Source organism: Quercus robur, chromosome 5, assembly GCF_932294415.1.
Source record: "Quercus robur chromosome 5, dhQueRobu3.1, whole genome shotgun sequence".
Lineage (NCBI taxonomy): Eukaryota > Viridiplantae > Streptophyta > Magnoliopsida > Fagales > Fagaceae > Quercus > Quercus robur.
Window position 1 is genome coordinate 65268533 of NC_065538.1, and position 25583 is coordinate 65294115.

The 25583-nt window shown below is 33.1% G+C and overlaps 4 protein-coding genes across 5 annotated transcripts; 2 read left to right on the plus strand and 2 right to left on the minus strand.

Moving 5' to 3' along the window:
* The first annotated feature begins 1792 nt into the window (after positions 1-1792).
* Positions 1793-5311, plus strand: LOC126726701 (uncharacterized). The gene is made up of 2 exons (XM_050432030.1): positions 1793-2812; positions 4223-5311. Exons 1-2 carry the CDS (start codon positions 1853-1855, stop codon positions 5114-5116), a joined length of 1854 nt encoding a protein of 617 aa, XP_050287987.1. The 5' UTR covers positions 1793-1852; the 3' UTR covers positions 5117-5311.
* A 155-nt stretch (positions 5312-5466) lies between these two features.
* LOC126726702 (uncharacterized) lies at positions 5467-10489 on the minus strand. The gene is made up of 4 exons (XM_050432031.1): positions 10291-10489; positions 9776-9878; positions 9502-9606; positions 5467-5841 (listed from the first exon to the last, which is right to left on the minus strand). Exons 2-4 carry the CDS (start codon positions 9842-9844, stop codon positions 5800-5802), a joined length of 216 nt encoding a protein of 71 aa, XP_050287988.1. The 5' UTR covers positions 9845-9878; positions 10291-10489; the 3' UTR covers positions 5467-5799.
* Positions 10490-16943: 6454 nt separating this feature from the next.
* Positions 16944-18990, plus strand: LOC126726703 (photosystem I reaction center subunit III, chloroplastic). 2 transcript variants are annotated; one of them, XM_050432033.1, is made up of 2 exons: positions 16944-17777; positions 18823-18990. In XM_050432033.1, the coding sequence occupies exon 1, from the start codon at positions 17086-17088 to the stop codon at positions 17761-17763; it is 678 nt and encodes a 225-aa protein (XP_050287990.1). In that variant the 5' UTR covers positions 16944-17085; the 3' UTR covers positions 17764-17777; positions 18823-18990. The 2 variants fall into 2 exon arrangements, with proteins under 2 accessions (XP_050287990.1, XP_050287989.1); XM_050432032.1 differs by having other exon boundaries at positions 16953-17777; positions 18820-18990.
* Positions 18991-20781: 1791 nt separating this feature from the next.
* On the minus strand, positions 20782-24278 carry LOC126726704 (LOB domain-containing protein 4). Its single transcript, XM_050432035.1, has 2 exons — positions 23838-24278; positions 20782-21696 (listed from the first exon to the last, which is right to left on the minus strand). The coding sequence occupies exons 1-2, from the start codon at positions 24012-24014 to the stop codon at positions 21358-21360; spliced, it is 516 nt and encodes a 171-aa protein (XP_050287992.1). The 5' UTR covers positions 24015-24278; the 3' UTR covers positions 20782-21357.
* Between the last annotated feature and the right edge of the window lie 1305 nt (positions 24279-25583).

The following is a 25583-nucleotide window of genomic DNA, read 5'->3' on the forward strand; positions in this document are numbered from 1 at the left end:
ATTTGATTCTGCCATCGACGAGCCTCAATTCTCAACTTCAACTCTCAATTGCGTTACGGGGAAGGAAGGTTAGGGTGTGGCAGAGCTAATAGTTTGAACTTTGAAAGACTGAACTGACACAGCACCTACTCAATATCGGAGACATGCCATAAATTAGACCTAAAGTTCGTTACTAGCCAAAGCCCAAAATTAAATCTGAAGATTCTGAACTGATTCCAAGCCCAAGGCTCAATCTGACCCATCAAAATCCAAGGTCCACATTAATGAAAATATTTCAGAATTATTATTATTATTATTATTATTATTTTAAGATAGTTACAATATACTATTAATTCCATAATCTACAAGCCTCTTGACTTCAGAATCTTATCTTAAGATATATGATTCCATATTATCTTGTTGTTATTTTTACTTATGGATATATAAACCATATATGAGGAGTTTGGCTTACTTCCAGTAGTTTTTTAACTAGACATCTCATTTTGTTTTAATGAAAAAATGCCACATTACCTACTAACTAATTAAACCTTCGGTGGACTCTAAAAAATCATGTTGTTTGTGTCAAACAATGTCACCCTAAAATTATAGTAATATTTATAGTCCTATAGGATTGCAAGAAGCACATACATTGATGACAATCCAGGCCCCAGGGTATGGAAGTTTGAAAATTGTAAATGTCCATTTGTTTCAACAGTTATCCATAGAAATATCTTGAGTCCAGTTTGCGAAGCATCCAATTTTTGACCATAGGTCGAGACATTCAAATTCTGTAACCTTTTATAGTGATGATATCTATGACAGGGTACCACCAACATGTACACAATCGGATTCCTTAACCATATCAACCAAGAAATTGAAACCCATTTGTAAGAATCTTCCTCTCCTGTTGAAACTCACCGTTTTTTCAAAGTTGGGATTTCATGATAGGGTAAAATCTTGTCACACACTGTGCATTACACTCACATTTTCAATTTATAAAAACACAGTGTGTAACAACCACCGCCCTTCATGATGTTAATCTAAAAATATAAACATGTAACAGAAAAAAAGATAAGAGGATATATAAGAGGATTTGAGGAATAAACTTGTCCTAAGAATACTGAATGATTCTGTCTAGCTTATTAGAAGAAAAGGAACGAATAAAGCACCAAAAGATAGAGTAAATAAAAGTTATACGTGTTATCTTGCACTCAAGCATCTCTCTCTTTCTTTCTCTAATGTTATATATATTCTCCTTTCTATTGTTAGAAATTTATATAGCCAACTTCAATCATAACTGCTACCTCAAATAAAACTGTAAGAAAGTTGTCACGTACTCTTTTCACTAACAATGTTATCAGTTCCAAAAAGACCAAATCGGATCATTAGCTCCCTTCATCCACACCCTCTTACCCTACAACAGGGCAAAGCATTTTGCTGCCATGCTTGTTTGATGGGATTTCATGATAGGGTAAAATCTTGTCACACACTGTGCATTACACTCACATTTTCAATTTATAAAAACACAGTGTGTAACAACCACCGCCCTTCATGATGTTAATCTAAAAATATAAACATGTAACAGAAAAGAAGATAGAGGGATATATAAGAGGATTAGAGGAATAAACTTGTCCTAAGAATACTGAATGATTCTGTCTAGCTTATTAGAAGAAAAGGAACGAATAAAGCACCAAAAGATAGAGTAAATAAAAGTTATACGTGTTATCTTGCACTCAAGCATCTCTCTCTTTCTTTCTCTAATCTTATATATATTCTCCTTTCTATTGTTAGAAATTTATATAGCCAACTTCAATCATAAATGCTACCTCAAATAAAACTGTAAGAAAGTTGTCACGTACCCTTTTCACTAACAATGTTATCAGTTCCAAAAAGTCCAAATCGGATCATTAGCTCCCTTCATCCACACCCTCTTATCCTACAACAGGGCAAAGCATTTTGCTGCCATGCTTGTTTGATGGGATACAGTGTGGTCCGAGACGGCTATTGCTGCAAGGACTGCCGTTTCAACCTTGATCTTAAATGCGCTAATATAAGGCTCGCTAGTTACGAATTAACCAAAGTAAGGCAGACCATAAAAGAAGAAGAAGAAGAAGAAGAAGAAGAGGGGGTTGAGTATTTTAGCCACAGACATCCATTACAACTTTATAAAAAAATTCCTAATGACCGTATTAAATGTTGCCTATGTAGAACATACTGCTCGGATCACGCCTATTGTTGCTTTGAATGTTCCTTCTTTCTCCATCCATCATGTTTCACGCGAAAGTTGCCACGAGAGATCTGCTATCCCTTTCATCCAGTCCACTCTCTCACCCTGCAGGATAAGGTTGTCGCAAAGAAATGGTGGAGAAATAGATATGACATTTGCAATGCCTGTGGCAAGGATAGTATTCGTTACCTCATTTATGCTTGTGACCAATGCAGTTTTTGCTTGCACATAGATTGCAGTGATGAGATAACTCATGCCATAAAATTTGAAGGCCACCCTCACCTCATCTTTTTCAGGGACAATATAGAGAAAAAGAAACTTAAGTGCAGCTCTTGCAAATCCCATATCTGTGAATCATATGGGTTCACTTGTCTATATTGTGATCTCAATCTCCATCTTACCTGTGGTCCCTTACCATATACTATTACACATAAATGTCATATCAAACCCCTCGTCCTTACAAATTCACCTGTTCAAGAGGAAGAAGAAGAAGAGAGAAACAAATTTTGTTGTAATGCTTGTGATGAAGAAAGAGACCCACAATTACCCGTTTATTATTCTGCAAAACCTCGTTTTGTTGCTGAAATCAAATGCGTCTTCTCTAAGGTACCTACATACTTTTTTTTTTTAATGGAATTGTACCTATATAAACTGATAAAATATTAAGTTTTTAGCTTTCTAAGCTAGAGCGTTTTATAGTTTTATTTTAAGACGTTTGAGCCAATCCTTAATTTATAAGTTCTTTATACTAGTAAGGAAAAAAAAGGAAGAAATTACAGAAGTTTTCATAGGGAAAGTCTTATAAGTTTTTAATCCCAAGCTTAAAAGAAATACTAGAACCTCTAAGGTAAAGACAAAACGTAATCAATGATGTCTCTGTTGTTCTTGTTTTTTTAGTGTTACTCTATTACAGCATCATACAATTTGTTATAGATGGTAGGCCACAAAATCAGTAATTTGATTAATGTGAATTTTCTTGTGGTAATTAATTTCTTTTTCATTTTTAGTTGGGTGGGGGAAGGTTGGACTATGTACAGGGCTGGCTCAATGAATTTGGAGGCCCTAGGCGAAAGCTTTAAATTGGGCCTTTTATTATATTTAACAAGTGGAGGAAAATTAGACTCTAATTTCATATTGAAATTGGTGTGATTCTCACATGAATCTAGACACATGTCACACAATTAGAATTCTAATTTGGAATTGCAATCTAGACACGTGGCACAAAATTAGAGTTCTAATTTGAAATTGCAATTTGAGTTTCTCTCTGCTTCACCTATTATTTATTTATTTTATATATAGATTATAAATTCATATATTTTTTTCAATTAAAATTTATTTTTCTTGCTTTTTGAGAGGCAAAATTACTAATTAAATTTTTGCATTCAAGTTCCGCTAACATTTCCTTTTCAATTGGTAATATAGCTAATCCACTTAATCTTTCTTGTGACATAGTTGATCTTAAATAGGATTTTATTAATTTTAATTTTGAAAAACTTATTTTTACGAAAGCAACTGTAACAGATATAGTTAGTAATATTCTGAAAGCAATACATGCATTTGGAAAAGATTCTAAACTTTTTATATAATTTAGTACATTAATTGGAGAGTTTGCAAAACTTTTTTTAAAACTTTTAGTTCTGAAAATAAATCTAAACCATCAATATTGGAATAAGTTTCATGTGTGAGAAAACATTCAAGATTAAGACAATTTTTTTTTCAAACTATACAATTTTTTGATGAGATATTATATAATATATTATTACTATTTGGGGCCTCTTTATCAGTGGGGGCCTTAGGCCACTACCTAAGTGGCCTATAGTTTCAACCGGCCCTGACTATGTATGTATGCATGTATGTGAAAGAATGGTATCGAATCTATTGATTAGTGCCATTCAAGTTCAATTTTGGGCTTGGTTGGTGGTCGTGGCTCGTCTGATAATTTTGCACCATGACTTCATCCAATGAACATTTTACAACTGGTTCATACTCTTAATTCAATCTTCGGGTGGTTTCTAGGTAATATCCTTACTAAAGGGAGAGTACGAAGATGTGGAGTTATGTAGTGTTCTTGGATTGTCTGGTAAGTTGATTGGCAGAAATACAGAAAAAGAGATGCTGCAAAATATATTTGAACAACTCAAGCTAAAATCAACCTTGTCTCGTTTTTTTGAATCTTCAAGTCAAGATGTGATAAAGGAATTAAGCTGTGTTTTTATGTCTATGAAAACACTCACCACTGAAGAAGATGACCATTATGAAGAAAGTCGATACTTGGAAGATTTATTGCTTCCTGACATGGCTTACACACAATTCATGAAGTTTCTTGATCGTGGCAGAGGGATTCATGAACCATTGGAGACTCTAGAAGAAGTTGTCAATGTTGGAGCTTACATGGTTTCTCAGGTTGTCAATGTTGGAGATTACATGGTTCCTATGAGGTTGGCTCCTATCCTTAAGCACTTGCTTTCCAAACACAAAGATATTAGTGCCAAGTCCACGTTAAGCCCAATAGCAAAACTATATCTCATTAACATTTTATGTGAGTGTATATTTAGCATGACAAACACTAGGGTTGTGGATATCAGAAAAGATTTGCTTCTCCAGTGGTGGACAATCTTCAAAATGTTGCAATTTGCAACATTGGAAATTCAATTTGCCTTCGATCATTTGAAGAGAGTCGCTCATGCTTACTTTGGTCTCTATGTTAAAAAGCAAGTGGACAACGCTCTTGATAACATTGATAGAGATCTTGCAAAGCTGCATAAAGATATTGAGGCACTTGAAAAGAAACGTGGGTACATAAAATCTGGAAAATCTACAAAATCCAACATAATTGAGGAATGCTTGAGAGAGGCTTCAGTTATGAAGCATAGTAGAGCAAGTAGTGGGCTACTACGGATTTTACCATAGGGATTTAATAATCTAGCAAGTTGTAAATTTATGTTCTCCTTACCCCTTAGTCAAGAACATATATACAACTATACTAGTGTGAAGATGTAACTTTTTCCTCTCTTTAAAATATATATATATTATTTCAGTTGCTGGAGGAGGTGGGATTTAAACCCTCAACATTTTCATTGAAAATATCAAGAAAGAAGTGCCAATTGAGTTACAAAACTCTAGGAAACATGTATTTAACTCTTTTTTCTTCCCCCCCCCCCCCCCCCCCCCCTTTTGATATAGAAAGAAACAAGATATACACTTCATTATTTGGATTATTACAGTTTAGCTCCCCTCCTGAGTACGCATGGAGATCATACTATACAAAACAAATAAAATAGTTCTTGAGCCATTTCATGTCTTACAAATTCTAGTCTATTTACTGGAATTGCAACCAAAATCACACCACATAGCATCTGATATTTTTCACATCCATCTTATGACAGTTCAAATAGTTCTCAACTAATTGCAACATTATTTATTCAGCAAAAAATAAAAATGTAAAAAGTTGCATGCCTAGGTGCCACAGGCTCTTTGTTCAAACGTGCAAGAGCATCAGGTGTTTACTTATTTGTCTCTTCACAATTTGGAAAAGAGTATGCACACCATTCAGCAGCCCTTATTTTCATGAATCAAAACACCATGCCCACAACTTAGTAGCCCTTATTTCCGCGAATCCTAGATCTCATGTCAACCTGGAAAAAAGGGGAGAAAATATAGCAATAAAATCTCATAAGTAACAACTGATTTCATAATTATTAAAGAAAGAATTTATTATGTTATAAAGAGAGCCATATAATTACTCAACTTCTCTACAATCATGGTATATACTATGGATTTATACTCAACTCCAAAGATAATTGTGCAAACTGGAAAATCTCAGTAGTTGCCTCAGACACTTCCCCTGGTTTGTTAGCTATTGGGTCTGGTGGGTTTCTTAGAGATGCTTACAGAGCAACCCATGACCTTGGTAAATGGGCTCTTAAATACTCTTTTTGGTGTCCTCCTTTAGGCACTAATAATTGTAACTTTTTAAATCTTCTCCTAGAAGCTACTTTGTATTTCTTTTTACAGTTTAAAGATCAGATTTTTTTCAAGCCAACAACAACAACGGATTTAGGACAGTTTTATTCCAAACCAATTTGAAGATATCTCCTCCAACCCATTGGCAATTCAGTAAGCTATCAATGTTTATTAAATTAAATGACTCATTAAACAGATCGTGTGACTAAAGTACATGTGAATGATTGTTTGGGTCATCAAGTTGGGGGTAGGAGGAATTTCCCTCCAAGCCAATTTGGAAGTAAACTCTGACCACTGATTTCTACTCTTTCCACTTGAGCCAAGAACATAAATATCACCACTTGAATACTGTTTAGAAAAACATGTCTTCTCTCCATTTCCAAATACTCTTAAGGGTGGCCATCATTAGTACCTAAGATCTTGAAGGGTGGAATTAATTGAAAGACTCCAGTAGCCTCTCATAAACGGAAAAGGTTTAGTTCGTGGTGCAAAGGATCGCTAGGTCATGGTGTTAGAGGCTTGTAAAACAAGCTGCCAAAGATCCTATGTGAGAACTCAATTCTCTTGATGTAAATGAGGCTTTTACTAGAAATTTTAATATTGGTATCAAAGTCTTTAGGCTTGTTTTCACCTTGAAATTGCTATGCTTTGACTACAGATGTAAAAGGTAATTTTACAGCATGATTTGTGTTGAAATGGAAAAAATTTTCAATTTTCAGAATTTCTATTCTCAATAATGGCAGCCCTCAAGGTTCTTTTTGAGTTTTCAAGAGGAATGTGTCAAAGGGAATCCTTTATTCTCTCCTCTTCATTCTAATTATGAAGGCACTTAGCGATATGGTTGGGAGGGCAGTGGAGGAAGGCCATATGATGGGGTTAAAAGTCAAGGGGAGTAATGCTGATGCCTTGTCTATATCTCATTCTCTCTTTGCAGATGACAAATTATCTTTTGGGTGGCAGAGACGGAGCAAATAATAACATTGAGAGCAATTTTGATGTTCTTTAAGCTGGTGATGAGATAAAAGAAAACCTAAGCACGAGTGAGCTTGTGCAAGTAGGATCTGTGATTGATGATTAGAGATTAGGGACGACATTAGGATGTAGGGTTGGTTCATTACCCATGACTTACTTGGGACTACCTTGGGGACCTCATTTTACACCAAGTTTAATATGGAATGGAATGGTATCGTTAGAAAAATGGAGTGAGGGATGGCTTGGTGGAAAGGATTATATCAAGTACTCCGAATTCTTTGTTTTGTTGGAAGGGTGTTTGGAAACCAAAGGTTCCTATGCGAGTGGCTTTCTACTTGTGGACAACTACTTATGATCGGATTCTCACTTTGGATAATCTCATGCTTAGGGGTCGCTCTCTAGAAAATCGGTGTTGCATGTGTTGTTATGATGGGGAGTCGGTGGACCACCTTCTTCTTCATTGTCCTGTTGCATATACCTTGTGGACTTTTATGCGTCAGGCTTTTGGTATACATTGGGTTATGCCAGGATCAGTGGCGGGATTGTTATTTTGTTGGCATCAATGGCTTGGGAAGCATAATTTGAACATTTGGAATTTGATTCTAGGTTTCTTAATGTGGATTGTTTGGTTGGAAAAAATCGTCATTCTTTTGAGGACATTGAGTAGACGTTGGATGAGCTAAAGTTCTTATGCCAGAGTAGTCTTTTTGAATAGTCTCATTGTTGGGATTTTAATGATTATTCTTCTCTCTCTGAGTTTATGTTTTCTCTTAGATTAGTTTCCCGATTTCCCTCTTTTTTGCTGTTTGTTTTATCCTTTTCTTCTTGTTCATCATCATGAACAACTTGTACTCTTCCTTATTTTTTTTATTAATAATAGTTCACTGATTACCTATAAAAAAAAAGGGGATCAACCCACACTTATCAAAAGTACATTGTCTAACTTACCTATATGTTTTACATCCCTCTTCATTATGCCCAATAACATGGCTAATAGGTAGAAGAAACTTCAATGGTATTTTCATAGATGATGATTAGAAGTTACATAAAAGAATTGTGAACTTTTGTCTTGGGATGACCACATGGAAGATGCCATTGGTAGAAATATTGAGTTAAGTTTGTTAGAGTGGAATATTGATTTCATTTTCACCTTTACCATTGATAATGCTAGTTCAAATAGCACCACCAATCAAGAGACATAGATCATTTCTTGGCATCAATGGAATGGATAGAGCACTATCCTAATGTAGCTTAAAGACTACTGCCTAGGCCGATCTTAAATCATCATTCAATCCTCCAGGATTGTTGGGGTTTCAGGAAAGGCAGAACCCTATTTTGAATTGAGATTATGTGGATCCAAGCCCCAGGTTTTACTAATCAAGTGAGGGAGTAATGGGAACAACTAGCTGAATTCCATCAAAAAAGTTATTGCATTTGAAGGAAAACTTCAAGAAATGGAACAAGAAGAGCTTTAGGGACATTAGGTTTTAATAAAGGAAGGGCATTGACTGAGCTGTCTGGATGCAAAGGAGTGGGGCCCATCAGAGGAGGAGGGGATGAGTACAGATGACTTGAAGGAGATAGAAAAACTCACTCTAATGGAGGAAACGAGCTGGAGACAAAAATCAGGGGTTTTATGGTTAACAGAGGGGGACAGAAACACAATTTTTTCATAGGATGGCAAACTCCCATAGGAGTTCAAATTTGTTGAGAGAGGAGGATGATGATGTTAAACTCAAAAATGGGAATTATTGGTTTTTATAGGAACCTCTATTAGTACTCCATCAATTGGAAACCAAAAGGGGATGGAATTGAATCTGCAATTCTTTAGGAGGGGCATGGAGCATTGTTGGAAAGAAGATTTAAGGAGGGAGAAGTACGTAAGGCTCTGAGCCCAGATAGTTTCACTATAGAACACTAGCAATGATGTTGGGATGTGATTAAGGTGGAGGTGGTGAGATTTCTACAAGAATTCCATATGTTAGGTACATTTAGAGGAGTCTTAAACTAACAAAGTAAAACCCAATAAAATAAAATAAACTCTTAATACCATTGGAAATTCTAGAATAGTCTAATACCAGATACAATTTAAAAAATAACCTTTCATAAAATTTCAGATCTGCCCCTGCACGTAGAAAGAAACACATACAACTCTTAAACTTATGATCCATTTGATTGGCCTAATTCATTTAAGATTCTTTAAGCCATCATTCAAATTTTGATATGCAGGACTAGAAAAATTAACTTCTCAAGCTAGTAGATTTTCAAAAACCAAGATACAGGAAAGAGAATGCAGGCATGTGAAAAGAGATACAAGAAAAAGAAAATAAAGTATTAAGAATGAAGAGAAGATAACATGCCTGGCCTCTCTTGCAAAATAAATATGTTTCCCTAAGTCCCACACACTCCGTTGAAATTGCCGGGCTCTTCTCTCCAGCACATTCCCTAAATGATCGATTCTGAACCTGTAGTCAATACATATAGCACCAATCTTATAATGATCAGATCAAATCAAATCATTTATACACATATTTCTATGCATTTCTTTTTCTTTTTCTTTTTCCTTTTTTTTATGCATTTCATAAATACATTATTTAAAGGCCTCAAGCATGACAGATATATGAAATTGAAAACCTTGACGCAATCAGATTCACTGAGGCATTTCACCAGCTCCCCTGCTAGGCCTTTGCAAGACTTGGACATTTTTCCCTATTATCCTCACCACTGTCCTCTCCTCCTGAAAAAAATTTCAACATCAAATAAGTTTTATTCTTCAAGTGCAAGTGTATCATACAACATTAACAATCTATTGTCACTTACCAATTAAAAAAAAAAAAGCCATAAATTTGTTCATGAAATTCAAGAAACCCAGCCAAATTACTAAATTAAAAGAAAAGAAAATAACCCCATATAGCAAGCAGGGCCGGCCCTTCCCTTAGGCGAGTTAGAAAAGAACCGGGTAGTAGAAAATTTAGTTTCAAAAGAATTACAAAAATAATCTGGCACATCCTTTTAACCAAAAAAACAAAAATTTTGGTAAATCCTATTAAACATTGGTTCTAAACAAAATCATTGACCAAAAGACAACCAGATAAACTACAAATCCGGTCTAAGAGATTAACCACAAATCAAAACCCTAAAAATTTTACCTTTCTCTCTAGTCTCTGCTCTCCGCCTCTCTGTAGTCTCCAGTCTCCACTGTTCAGGCTGGACCGCCTCAGCCTCTCTCTGATTCTCTGCTCTCCGCCTCTCTCAAGTCTCAAGACTCTCAACTGCTCACCTCACCGTATCAGGTTCTGAGCGTCAACTTTGGGCGTTAACTTTGGGCCTTCAAGGTTTTTTTTTTTTTTTTTTTTTTTTTTGTGGGTCGGTCTTATTAATAAGTCCTGTGTAGTGTTATGGCTGTGCTTAATTTTTTTTAATTTATGCAGGTTGAGATCTATTAAAAACTTATTATTGTTCAATAAAACTACAACAATATTTTTTATATAAATTAGGTTCTATTTTTCATTTGCTCTACATTGAAAAATTATTTTTTATTTTAATCTTTATAAATATATTGTTTGATTAGAAATGTCTACTAGAAAATATGTATCTGGATATGAAAAACTTAAAAAAAAAAAAAAATAAAAAATAAGAAAAATTAATTGAGTCTCAAAAAGGATCAATGGATAAATTTGTTATTAGTAATAAATAAAATATAATACAAAATTTAGATGAAAATATCACAAATGAGCAAGAAATTCACCAAAATAATTTAGAAGAAAATGATGTTCAATTTTGCAATACAACAAATCTTGATAATAAACTTCAAAATAATTTAGAAGAAAATGAAAATAATGATGAAAAATATAATATAAAAATATTAAATAAACATTAATTTAATTAATATATAAGTATAAAAAAAAGCCTCATTTTTAGTTCTCGCCTTAGGCTCCAAAATATCTAGGGCCGCCCCTGTTTCCCTCTCATCCTCTCTCTGCCTCAAGATTCTGAGTCTTCTTGCAGCAACTTCCAAGGTTTAGATCTTTTAGACTGGGTTTATTTTATAGTCTTGAGTAGAATGTATTCTAAGACATCCAATGTACTCTTATGGTTTTGTCACGGATTGCCAAAATGGGAGATTGTTAAGTTCATATTTTTATATAATTGGCATATCTTATGATAAAATGCAATTTACTTGTTTATTATTTATAATTGTTTTCCATATGGTTTGCATAACATGTTTGTTGCTTTCAGGAAAGACAAGTATGAAGCCAATCAAAACAGTCAATCCTAATTCGTGCTATGTTTCTTAGGATCAGTTATTTTTAAATAGGCTAGTGTATTTGAATATGGGTTCATTAATTGTATTCGGGTTATTATTGTATTGGGCTTACTTTTGTACTAGAGGTTTTGTCATGGATTGACAAAGGGGGAGATTGTTAGGGTCATATATTTTGGTATTGTCAATCATACCAAATTATGTGTCTTTTATTAAGTTTTGATGTGTCTTAAAGTTGTAATTGAAGACCAAGTTAAAGATCAAGCTATAATGGTTAATAAAGTCCATATTAACAAAGGATATACCAATGTGGGACTCAAGATATGTCAAAACAATATCAAATCAACCTGGGACGTCACGAAAATAATAATAGATTTTTAGAATATAATATTCTACTAAAAATTTCATAGACATAGACATAAACATAAACATAAACATATGTATTAACATGATATGTTATTTTTATTCAAATATAAATAAAAAATTAAACAAAAAAATGTCTTATGTCAACTACTCAATTTATTAGACCGCAAAAAACTTTTTCTGCTTTTTTGTTGTTGAGAGAAACACCTTTTCCTTCTTTGCTTGAATATATAAATTGATTTAATAATATACATGTGAGAGATGGTTAATTCATATGTTTATATTTTAAAAATAATAATATTGAGAAGAGTATGTAGTTGGCATAAAGCCACTTATAATGTTAGATATGATGATAGATGAAAGTTGGCAACCATATTATGTGTTATTATAGCTCTTTCCATAAAAATTAAATAAAAGTGTCAAATGAAATGAAAAACATTGGATTCTAAAGAAATTAGTCAAATATGTTATTAAATATGTTATTGAGAATGACACTAAAAAAAATAAAATAAATAGCAATACTATCATTTTTTTTTTTAGAAATAATTACAACATGTTGCTAACTTCGCAGCTTGAACTCATTCCTCCCAGACCCCCAAGCACTTTGTGCATGGGGAGGTGCCAATTCAGCTTCAAGGCCTTTGGCAGCAATACTATCATTTTGTTTGCAATAGTAGATACTAACAGTGGACCAATAAAAATATAATAAAAAGATACCATGACCTTTAAGGTCATCGACAAAGAGCTAAGTCATAATTTCTTTATTAGTAACATAGTGTATCAAAGAAAATTTTATTAATATAACCACTTTAACGTTGTCAATAAATTTATCTACAATACAATAATCCTTGCATGTAACAACATTACACAACAATTTGTCTCTTTCTCAAGTAAAACTTACAATATTAATAAATTACTTCGTTAATACTTTGGTGTCTTCATGCCGTTGTAGTCATAAGGCAAGAAGTGGTAATTTGGAGAGAGTTGAAACATAGACAAAAATATAGTTAAAAATTGATTTAATACTTTGGTGTCTTCATGCCATTGTAGTCATAAGGCAAGAAGAGGTAATTTGGAGAGAGTTGAGGCATAGACAAAAATATAGTTAAAAATTGATTTGTATGTTAAAAATAAAGGAAGAAGTATAATCCATAAAATAAGTTTATATGTTGACATTTGTATTTTCATGAATTTTTATTCTTATTTTAAATAATGACAAATCTATTTGTTGGTACAAAAAAAAAAAAAAAAAAAAACACATATTCATTTTTATTTTTATATTTATATTTATGTTTATATAGTTTTATTCTCATTATATTTGGAAAATAATAATTCTTATTATATATTCAAAATCCTTCTATATTTCTGAATTATGAATAAAAACAACCAGTAAGTTGAAGTTTATTAGGCTATTTATATTCAGAGAAAGATTAAATAGAAAATAAAGTAATTAAAAAAAAAGTTTGGGCTCTATTCACTCTTGTCGGACCTCCATTTGATTTTGGTCAAAAGAGATTTTCTTTTAAATCTGCAAGTTATCTCTTCACCCCCCCAACACCACCACCCCACCCCCCCCCCCCCCCCCCTCTTTGGTGAGACTATTAATCTTAAAAGCAAACCCCAAAAATAGGCTCAAGAGAAAAGTGGCACCTGGTAAATGAAGCAGAATGGTGAGAGAGAGAGAGAGAGAGAGTAGGGGTATAGCTCAGATGGAAGAATAAGGGCTCGGGTTACAATTTAACTAATTCTAATCTGGGCCACTCATTCTCTAGTTCTGCCCAAGGTCTAGTCCCTATAGGCTTATTTTTAATTTAATTTCTCTTTATTTAGCCCCTCCAAAAAATAATGGAGATAGTCTTTAATTCCATTATTCAAAACCTTTTTTTTTTTTTTTTTACATTTCAATTTATGTTTGGTACATCCTATATTCACATAATAGGGTTCTTTATTTACTTTGAATTGGGGATAGTCTATTCTATAGTGAATGTCAAATTTATATATTATCAAACATTTTGGTCTATTTGGTCTAATTATGAAACATTTCAGTCTAATTTATATATTTACTCTCTCTCTCTCTCTCTCTCTCTCTCTTAATTTTTGGCTTGATATTTATTTGAGTTAATACTTGATTATTTTTTAAGTAAGAATTTGAATTTATATCAAAACACAATCTTGGTTATGCTAATTAAAGATCGACATTAGGTCTATTTCAGTCCACTTCATCTATGTGGTCCAATTCGGTCTACTTCAGTCCAATTCATTCTATTTCGGTCTACTTCAGTCCAATTAGGTTCATTCGGTCAATTCAATGCAATTCGGTCTATTCAGTCCAGTTTGGTCCATTTGGTTCACTTAGGTCTTTTTCGATCTACTGTGTTCAATTTAGTCATGTTTGGACCGTTTTAGTCCATTCCGTCAAATAAGGTCCATTTGGTCTACTTCAGTCCATTGAGTCTACTTTGATCCAATTTGGTCAATTCGGTCTATTTTAGATCACTTTAGTCCAATTTAGTGTACCTACTTAAGAATGGGAAAATACAAGTTTGGATTGATAGTACTATCAATTATTTGAGTAATATCAATTGTAATTGTATCATAAACTTTGATTATCATAATTATTTCTTTTAAGAGAATGTGAATTTGAATAATAACTTTGAAACTTAAAATTTTTAATTGTACCAAAAAAGAAAACTAGGAAAATATAATGCATAATAAAAATAATTTGAAGAATATGGAGCATTTCAAAATAAGGTTTTGAGAATAAATTATACATATTCAGTATAAGTTTTTATGAGTTTTAATTATCATATATAATAATCTCTTTTAAGAGAATGAAGAATTTGATTAATTTATTTAAATAAAAATTATACACACGCACGCACACACGTGCGCGCACACACACACATTTATTTATTTATTTCGCTTGAAGATATAATCAACTTTACTTGAAAATATAATCAACCTCATGCAATTTATTTAAAAGTAATGACATTAAAACAAATGAGTAACAACCTTAAAGATTAGATTTGTATATCAATAGCCTTCATGTTAGAAAGACATTCACTTAAATTTAGCTAGACCAAAGTGGACTGAAATGTTACGTTAATCTAGTTCAAGAAAAGTGAAGTAACGATAAATGCTATGCTTAAAATTTAAGATATTATGATTTAGAGATCTATATATTTCTTTAATACATTTTGATGCAAGATGCGGAAGCGTCAAGAAGTAGAACATGTCTACTTTTAGAAAACAAGAAATAAAACACGTTTCTTTCTGAAAATAACCTCGAATTCATGATGGTTCCTTGAATCTACAAAGAGAAAGGGTTTGGAATCTACCATACAATAAGAAGACAAAATTCTGAATTTTATTGATTGAATAATTGTTTCCAAAAAACGTGTACGGACTTAAGGGCCCTTTTAAGGGATCCGTAAAACTTGACAGACAAGAAAATATATTCTAAAATAACTTCTAATTAATACCTAACCATAACGGGAATCAAATTTGATCTAAAAACTACTAAATGCACCTAAAAGCAAGGAAATAAATCACCTCAACCTAAAATAACGTTTTTTACATAAAAAGTACAAAAAATAATAAATTACAATAGTTAAATAGTAAATCGTGTCCTACATCACATTTGGATTTAGAATAGGTGCCTACAAACCAAAAATGTCTTTTCTCTATATGTAAGTATACAAAAATGGATTGAATTGAATTAAAGTGGACACAAATGGATCGAATTGGATCAAATGGAACGAAGTGGACCGAGTAGGACCGAATGGGAACAAGGTCGACCGAATAGGACAAAATGGACCATATAGGACTGAAAAAGATTAAGTGGACTAATGTGGACCGTATGGGACCAAAGTGGACCGAATAAGAATGAATGGACAGATTAGGACCAAAGTGGACATAATGGACTCAATAGGACTAAATTAGACTGAATAGGATAAAAGTGTATTGAATAGAACCAATGTTAGCTGAATAGGACCAAAGTGGATAGAATGGACTGAATAGGACCATCAAGTGGGCCAAATATAACAAAATTGAATAGAATGGACCGAATAGGACCAATTCGGACTGAATGGTTTGAATAGGACTGAAGTGGACAGAATGGACCGAAAAAGACTAATATAGACCAAATGAACTAAATAGGACCAAAATGGACAGAAGGGAACCAAAGTGGACCGAAGAGGACAGAATGGACCAAATAGGACAGAATAAAACCAACGTGGACTAAACAGGACTTTTGAATATTTATCAATTTGATTTCATTTTTATTGCTCATATTTCTAATTTCTAATGTTTTTTTTCTTTTGTATTTTTAACTCAAAACTAAAGAGTTTAACCCAAATATAATAAAATTTCATACTTTTCAACTCAACAATTAATGAAAAAAAAAAAAAATTCAGCTAAACTTGAAAAGTCAACCTACAAAAAAGAATCAATTCAAGGCCCAATTAGTCCAAAATGGACCGAAGGGGACTGACATTGATCATGTAGATTGAATTGGACTGAAGTACATCTAACTGGACTAAATAAAAATTATTTAATTTTTAGGGAGAACAATTATCTTAAAAAAAATTTAGAGAACAAATTATACTTTATTGTAAAATTAAAAAATAATTATTTATTCCCACGCGTCACGTGGGTTTGTAACTAGTAATACATTGTCTGTAAGAAATATGTAGTTAAATGATTAAAATTACTATTTTCTAATAACTTAAGTTTTGGGGAGAATCGTTAATTTAATATGGTATCAGAGTAGGAGGTTTTGAATTCAATCATTGTCTCCTTCAGTCTACCTCTAATTTAAAATCTTACGTGTTAAGTCTTACCTGTATATTAAAAAAGAATTTGAATTTAATTAAATTTATCATTTATCAATAACTTAAACTTTTGAAATAATCAATAATTTAACATTAATACTTGACTTGAAGTTCATTGCATTATCAACAAGTTCATTAATAATTGTTTAACACTGACTCAAAAACTTGGTGGAAAGAGTTGTGCACCAAAGGCAAGCCAGCACTTCTCTTATCCACTCAAAACTTTAATTTCCGAGATAGATAGAGAGAAAATCTAAATGAGCCCACAACCAAATAACCCCTAACCAATTACAAACATCCAACTCAGCCTTCTTACTCCATCCGCCTTATCCACCCTCTTCTTCTTCCCTCCACCACCAATCTCTCCTAATCCTTCAAAGAATCTAAAAACCTTCTCTCCACACCCTTTGCTTCACTCTTCATCATCAACTCCTTCCCATTTTCCACTCAACAAACACTTCCATAGAGACATAACCAAAACAAACATGTCTCTAACCATCCCCACGAATCTCTCAAAACCCATTTTGAAGCCAAAGTTGAGCTCTTCACCCATCCCGAAATCAAGGCCTACGATTGTATGCAGCTCCCAAAACAGCAACCAAGATGAGCAAAACACAACTTCACCATTGAAGGCCTTCTCAGCTGCACTAGCTCTCTCTTCCATTCTTGTCTCAGCCCCAGTACTCCCAGCCAATGCTGACATCGCGGGTCTAACCCCATGCAAAGAGTCCAAGCAATTCGCCAAACGTGAAAAGCAACAAATCAAAAAGCTTGAGTCCTCATTGAAGCTTTACGCACCCGACAGTGCACCAGCTCTGGCTATCAAAGCCTCAGTAGAAAAGACAAAGCGTAGGTTCGACAATTATGGAAAACAGGGTTTGCTTTGTGGGTCTGACGGGCTTCCTCATTTGATTGTGAGCGGTGACCAGAGGCACTGGGGTGAGTTCATCACTCCTGGGATTCTGTTCCTGTACATTGCTGGGTGGATCGGGTGGGTGGGTCGGAGCTACCTGATTGCTATAAGGGATGAGAAGAAGCCAACCCAGAAGGAGATCATCATTGATGTGCCTTTGGCTTCGAGTTTGCTTTTCAGGGGTTTCATTTGGCCTGTGGCTGCTTACAGAGAGTTGGTGAATGGTGATCTTGTTGTCAAGGATGTCTAAATTCATCGTTTCAGGTTTGCTTTTTATTGAAGCCTCAGCCAATTTAGTTTTTACTTGCCAATGTTTCACATGAGTGCTGAAATTCAATAGCTAGATTCTAAAACAACAATAACGAATCATGACTGTAATCATATATAATATAATAAGTGGAAGTATAATTAGTTTTTAATTGTAATATAATTTTACGTCAAAATGTTCATGTGCCCATTTTATATAGGATGATCACCTTATTCATCTAAGAAAGACAACCTCATCATCACTATTATTGAATATTCCCATTGGTAAACACAGGTTGCAACATACAACCTAATAGGATAGTTATGCCCAAAATTTCAACCACCATTCAAATCTAAAAACATTCTTATAGTTTTTCTTTCTTTCTTTTTCGGGTTAAAAAAAATTATATGTTTCTAGTAGTTGTGGTGATGCAAAAATTAATCTCAATAGGTCTGCTAATGCAGTAATGCCACTGTTTCAAAATCATGCATCTCTTTATATTCTACTCTTGGACTAAATTTGGTGGATAAAGCTAGATAATTGATAATTTTGCTAGTTAATCCTACTAATGAAGTGGAAATTTGAGATGGGGATTCAAAAGAAAAATTATATATATAGAATTCATGAAAATTTGCTTGTTCATTTAACAAAATTATCCTGGATTATAATTCTCATGGACATCTCAATTCTCACGAATTGCAAGAATTTTAAGTAGAAAATTTCTAATGTTAATTTTAGAAAATAAATTGCTTATCAATTAACATTTATATTTATGAATATAGATATTTAAAAATACGGTATATATTCAAATTTTATGTATACCAAACAATAAAAATTATCAAATTTTGGGAATCCTAATTTATAATTTCTACTTTTTGTGAATTTAAAGTAAATTATAATTGTCAGAATTTGAAATTTTTAGCAACCAAACACTGAATAGGTCTTCAATCCACTTAGCAAAATAATATAAAATAATATACCAAACAATAAAAATATCAAATTTGTTACTATTGCTGCTGCTGAATAAAGACTTTCTATTTGGTTATTTTTCTCCAACAGTAGCATGGGATGAAGAGACGCAGTAGAGGGAGGTGGAGTGCTTGTCTTGGGAATTTGTTTGAAGGAGAGGAGTGGTGGAATATTTCTTGTATTTAACTTGTAAAATGTTACTTCATTTTATGAGATATTGCTTGTGCTGGACATTTTAAACTAATCTTCTTTACATTTTTAGCCAGTGTAATCAACACCAATGCCAAATATCCCACTGAACCAGCCCGAACGGCCTAAGTGTTCATTGTTTAATTTCTTCACACGCCTTCTGTTTTGTATGTGTTGATCGGTTGAGACAATGGAAAAATAAGAAAATTAAAAAAAAAAAAAAATTATGATGGATAGAAAAATAGGAAAAAATGAAAGATTTTTGTTTATTATACACACCCTGTTACACAATTTTACTTACACTTTTGAAATGCACTGAAATCATGACTCGAAGTCACAATTTTCAATTGGGTCGGAGAATCTAAGATCATGCGGCTTGTCTTGTCAAGAGCCACTCAGTTAGTGATTGTCAAAATTTTGTTCACACCTCATCCATAATGTCTTTGAAATGGGGCGAGTGCCTCCATAATTCTTGTTGCGATGCTCCTACGCAAGTGCTAATGAAGTCGTCCCTCAATTGGTGAATTCAGTACTCATAGAAACTTCTGGATTGCGGTTCCCTACAAATGACACCAATTATAAGGGGGTAAAACTGAAAAAAAGTAATGATTTTGACTAGCACATATGTCCGAAGTACTAGGATTCACACATGAACAAAATGCAAAATAGTGAAAACCCACTTATTAGGTTGGAGACGAACTAATGGGGCTAGTTGGAGGCTTTCCAAAGAGAAAGTTAGTGATGAGTTTAATAAAATAAGTTTAATAAAAAGAAAAAATTTTAGTTTATATTGTATTAGTAATGTAAGATTTACATTGTAAACTAAACAAATGTTTACTGTTGTACAAATTTGTTTAGTCTACAATATAATATTTGTATCACTAGTATAATGTAAACCTATAATTATCCTTAGTGAGATAATAGAGTGCACACCTTTCTCTAACTTAGCATGCTCTTCAGCTCTTCTAGAAATTTTTGAGTGGTAGGCTAAAATGGGAGGCTAGTATTATAAGATTTTTTTATAAAAAAATTATAATAATCTGTTTTCAACTTTTGTTAGTGATTTTAACAGTGATAAGCTGTAGTGAGGTGAATATAATTTATCTTTGAAAAATAAGAGGCTTGTACGTGTACAATTCGAAACAATGTAAAGCTGAGTGTAATTTTAATAAACTTCAAGGAAAGTTAGTACAATTTTTCCTTTGTTTTCTTTGGTCTATGCCTTGCTGCATTTGTTCTAAATAACACTTCAAAGTTTCCGATCCTTGTAAACTTTTAAAAGGGTGCAAGTCTAAATTTCCATGCTTAAGGGACATTTAGTAACATTGTTTTAATAATGTTGTTTGTATTTTTTGGAAATACGTTTGGGTTGTGTGAAAATGTGTGTAATGTTGTTTAAAAACTGAAAACATTTATCTAAACACATGTACCAAACAAGCCCTAAGCTTTTCTTAGAGATTTTACCTTCTTCTAGATTTTTTTAAATTTTTTTAAAAAAAGCCTTTTTTCTCAAGAAAATTAAGAAACGAAATAAAATAAGAGAGAGATAGAGACCTTTATAGCTCAACTGACACTTTTTGGTATTTCTAATAGAAATTTCTCAGATTCAAATGTCCCCACTCCTAACTATTAAATTATAAATAAAAATTAAAATAATTATTGTTATTATTAAATAAATTAAAAAAAGGAGAGAGAGAGAGAGAGAAGACCAACCAATCTCTTTGATTAAAAATATCTCTCAATCAAGCCATTTTCTACAGAGGAAATTGAAGGATGATTCAAATGTATTTAATTAGTGTGGCAGGTTAATCAGGAGCTTTTGATTGAGATTAATAAAAAAAAGTAATCTTTAAGAGAGAGAGATGAACTACAAGTCCACAACTAATAAATATGTCATGGTAAAATGGAAAACCCTGAAATAATTAAAAGTAGATACCACCCATTTATACTCCCTTGCTATTAATACCCAAGGCATCACTTAGAATACATGGAAAATTTTCTTGTAATAATCTGATCACAAGTCCGCACTATATAATTACTAAACATATATAAGCTTGAATTATATTTACAATATACATATATAAGTTAATCATAAACACCCATTTCAAACCAAAGCGGGCGAATGGCCTCCGCCACTGCTCCTGTCACTGCCACAGCCACAGCCACAGCCACAGATGCCGCCACTGCCACCACCACAATTATCCCTACCAATACATTATATATTTCTTGAGACGGTTTTATGGGTGTCTCTAATATATTTGGTGGGTCTGACATGCCTGTAGGATTCACATGTCATGAGAGGGACGTTCCATAAGACCATCTCATAGATACTTTTTTTCTTTACTATTGCTGATGTATAATAATTATATCAAATTTAAATCCAACTCAGGGAGACAAAAATTAATCTAGAGATAGGAGGCATGACCAGTAGAAATTAAACTAGCATAACCACATTGACTCTCCCAAATTGGCCTGATCCACTACCGTATCCATGTCAAAAATGGGCTTGACTTGTGAGCCCATGAGCCTTGATGATGGCGAGCCGCTACTACTTGGGCTACCTGGCCCAACCCCATGGTTGGGCATTGATGCAGTCTGTCTCACCCGCAAGTGCACCACTTCAGCCTGAGCCAGAGCCAGTTGGGTCTGGAGCACATCAATTTGTTGCTGTAGAGATGAAATGGCACCAACACACCCATACACAGGGTCACGAACCCTTGCATTTGCTTCATAAACCATGCTACTAACTGCATCACCTCGCTGGTCCACTGGCAATTCCTGTTAATTAAGTTTCACAATTAAAATTTCCTCTTAGCCATGGATCCAATAGAATCAATGTGTAACCCAAGCCCAAGCCCAAAAGATTTTCAGAGCTAGATATATATATATATATGTCATGATCATATCATCTTGGTTTCTTAAAAAGCTTGTTTTAGTCTTTTATATATGCCCATGTATCATTCATGTATAAAGCTTAATTCTAACTAGTCTAAAGTTTCTTTGCTTCCTTCTTTTTGAAGACCAGTTACATGATACCCAACTTCTAGAATTTGGTTTAATTCTTTTTCATTCACCATGTGGAATATATATTTAAGACTTTCTTTTAATTTTTTTTTAAACAATATTCTTTTCGGTAGGGTTTTTTGTTTTTGATTATGTAAGAGGTAGATATTATATGGAAATCACAGGGGGCCCAGATCTAAAAAAGGCGTGCCCGATTGACATTTAGTTCTGGTGTTTTTCAATAAAATAACAAGACTATATAAGAAACAACTTCACGTGATTTGAAAACATCAATTATATTATATGTATACTATTTGTATAAAGATAATGTAAAAGAAAAAAGATAATTTATTTTGTTCATAAAAAATATGTTTCGGCAATTAGTGATCCCAATTCCGAAGACATATTTCCTCAAAGTCGCTGAACTACCCTTGCCCTTGATGCCTCGTCCAGCAAACCGTCAAGCTTGGTCCACGTGGGACAAAAAAGTGAGAGACGGAGAGAGCATCACTCTTTTCTAATTTCTTGTCTTGAGGGAAATTTTGTAGAAAAAATAAAATATAATTGACAACTCTTAAATAGATTTACTCACTAACTAAAATTAAAATACAATCGTAAAATCAACCCATACAGCCAAAAAAAAAAAAAAAAAAACACAAAAATTACTAACTAAAACTAAAAAACTCACTGAATTAGTAAATCCCAATTTGAGAGAGAGAGAGAGAGAGAGAGAGAGAGTTTTTATCAAGATTTGGCAACTCTTAAATAGTTTTACTCACTAACTAAAATTAAAATACAATCATAAAATCAACCCATACACCAAAAAAAAACACAAAAATTACTAACCAAAACTAAAAGACTCACTGAATTAGTAAACCCCAATTTGTGTGTGTGTGAGAGAGAGAGAGAGAGAGAGAGAGAGTTTTTATCAAGATTTGGCAACTCTTAAATAGTTTTACTCACTAACTAAAATTAAAATACAATCATAAAATCAACCCATACACCAAAAAAAAACACAAAAATTACTAACTAAAACTAAAAGACTCACTGAATTAGTAAACCCCAATTTGTGTGTGTGTGTGAGAGAGAGAGAGAGAGAGAGAGAGTTTTTATCGAGATTTGGTACAATATCAAGTTTTTTTTTTTTTTTCATAACAAACTATGATGAGTTAGTGAGATTTTCTAAAAACACCACACAAACTGGATTCTTTCTTTCACGCAATTTGGTTGCAAACTAGTACGACAGACTTCATATTTAAAAAACTAGTATCACTGTCACAGTTGATCACTTGGAGTACTAAACACATAATTGGTAGACATTACATATCTTTTACTCAATATTATCATATATAACTGCATTAATTTGCCATAAAATTGTAATAAAATTTGCCATACCTAATTCATAAACCCCTACAAAAGATATGGAGTTATGTACACTTGAAGAATTAGTAAAAAATAGTAGGGTTGGTAAGATGTCTACTTTTCTTGTAGGGAAGACTTTTTCTTGGGTTATGCACTATTTAGGAGTGTGTAGGAATGACTTCAAATGTGAACTAGTTGGGGATATTTAGCCATCAATATAATAAAATTACCGTATACAAACAAAATTTACAACAATTTCAATCTATTTACCAAGAAATACTATCTTATTAAAATGAAAAAGTTGCAAATTTATTGGGTCCACATATGAGGTGCAGATTATTAAATTTTCATTATGAAAATAATAAGATTTTCATGGAATAATTTATTTGGACTTCAACCATTTTTTTTTTCTTTTTTTAAGTTTAGTCTTTGTAGAAAATTTTCAGTCTTTGATTAAGAAGTTGCTTCAAAAATAAAATAAAATAAAATAAAATAAAAAACCTTATAGTCTTTTTCCAAGAGAGAGTTTATAGTATGAAAAGCTAACTAGAAACCTGTAACATTTTGTTGACATTGCTGGCACCAAACACCTTGTGCACATTAGCAAATTTCTGGGGATCATCTGCAGGAAAATAAGGAGCAAAAACACAGTCTTGAGCACACCTTCTCCTAAGAAGCTTGCATGCTGCACAGGGTGAAGGTGCACCTTGTTTCCTGCCACTCTCTTTCATGCTGTATTGTAGTAGAGTATCACTTGTCCCTTAATTCCAAGGCAAACCAAAAACACCCCCAAGTCTCAACTGTTAAGGACACAACTTACAATTGTAAGGTACTTTGGCTGAAAGAAAAAGACAAAATTAAGGCTATCTAGTATTACAAAGATAAAAAGAATCTAAGAGGAATTGATAGAAGAAGAAGAAGAAGAAGAAGAAGAAGAAAAAGTAAGAGAGAGATAGAGAGAGAGACGAGTGACTGAGGAAAAGAGAGGGGGGCGTGAAGGGACGAGGTGGTGGGCAATATATAAGCCAAAGATGAGGCAGAGGGTAATACATCTGAGATGGGTCCCAGCAAGGAAACCCCTTTAGATTTTGATCCGACCAAAAACACCCTGTAAATTGACATGACTCCTTTGGCGCCAATTTTATATAACTTTCTTTTGTGGTGCATATTTTATTATTTTGTGAAAAAAATAATACTACATTTTTTTTTTTGGTAGAAATAATAATACTAAAATATTTCTATAGTTTGACCAAAAAGGAATTATCACATATAAGTAGGGAACTAAAATTGAAATTGCAAAGACTCTAATGGGTCAATACTCAATGGTAAAAATCTATAAAGTAATAGTAAATTCCGTAACTGCTTGTACTAAAAAGTTAAAGTGTGATTTTGTGTAAAATGTAACATATATATATATATATATATATGGGTGCATGGTTTTAAAAATATATAGGATCGATTGGTGAATTGGAAACAAAACTAGTTTTCAGTGTTTTGGTCTAACCTAGATAGAAGTAGTGATCGGATTAATGTCATTATAATTAATTTATGCTTATGATTTTGAAAACTGGAATAGTCAAAGAATAAAAAAAATGATTCGATTTTAATTGAACCAACAGTTTTTACAATTGAACCATCGGTTCTTACAATTTTTATCAAATCAGCTAAAGATATGGTTCTCGATCAGAGCGGTTGGTCCAATCCGATTTTTAAAACCAAGATTATGCTAGATCACGATGAATGACATAATGATATAGATATTCCGTTAGAGTGTAGTCGAGAGAGAGAGAGAGAGAGAGAGAGAGAGAGAGAGAGAGAGAGAGAGAGAGAGAGAGAGAGAGAGAGAGAGAGAGAGAGAGAGAGAGAGAGAGAGAGAGATCCCTATTTACCCACCATTAGACTCCCAAATTAAATGAATCCTAGCGAAAACCCTGGAAAAATTGGGCCAAATGGAGCATAACCTATAATAGTAATATTGGTCAAACATAAAATCAACGCAAATGAACCATTTGATCTTCCCAATACCCTCATTTCAACTTCAACTCCATCTCCTTCTATGCTTTCTTCTAGTTGTTGTTTAGAGAGAAAGTCCTTAGGGTAAACAATAATTATTATTCATCACTCACTAGTTAGCATGCTACTCTATCGACAATCTCCCTTGCAGCCTTGTGATTTGCATTGATCTTAAACACAACCAAGCAATTGGGTGACCTTTTTGATGCAAAGATAAGTGTTATCATTGTAGTTGGGTTTGTTTGGGTGTGTGGCATTGAATGTAGGGAATATATATGAAATTCCTA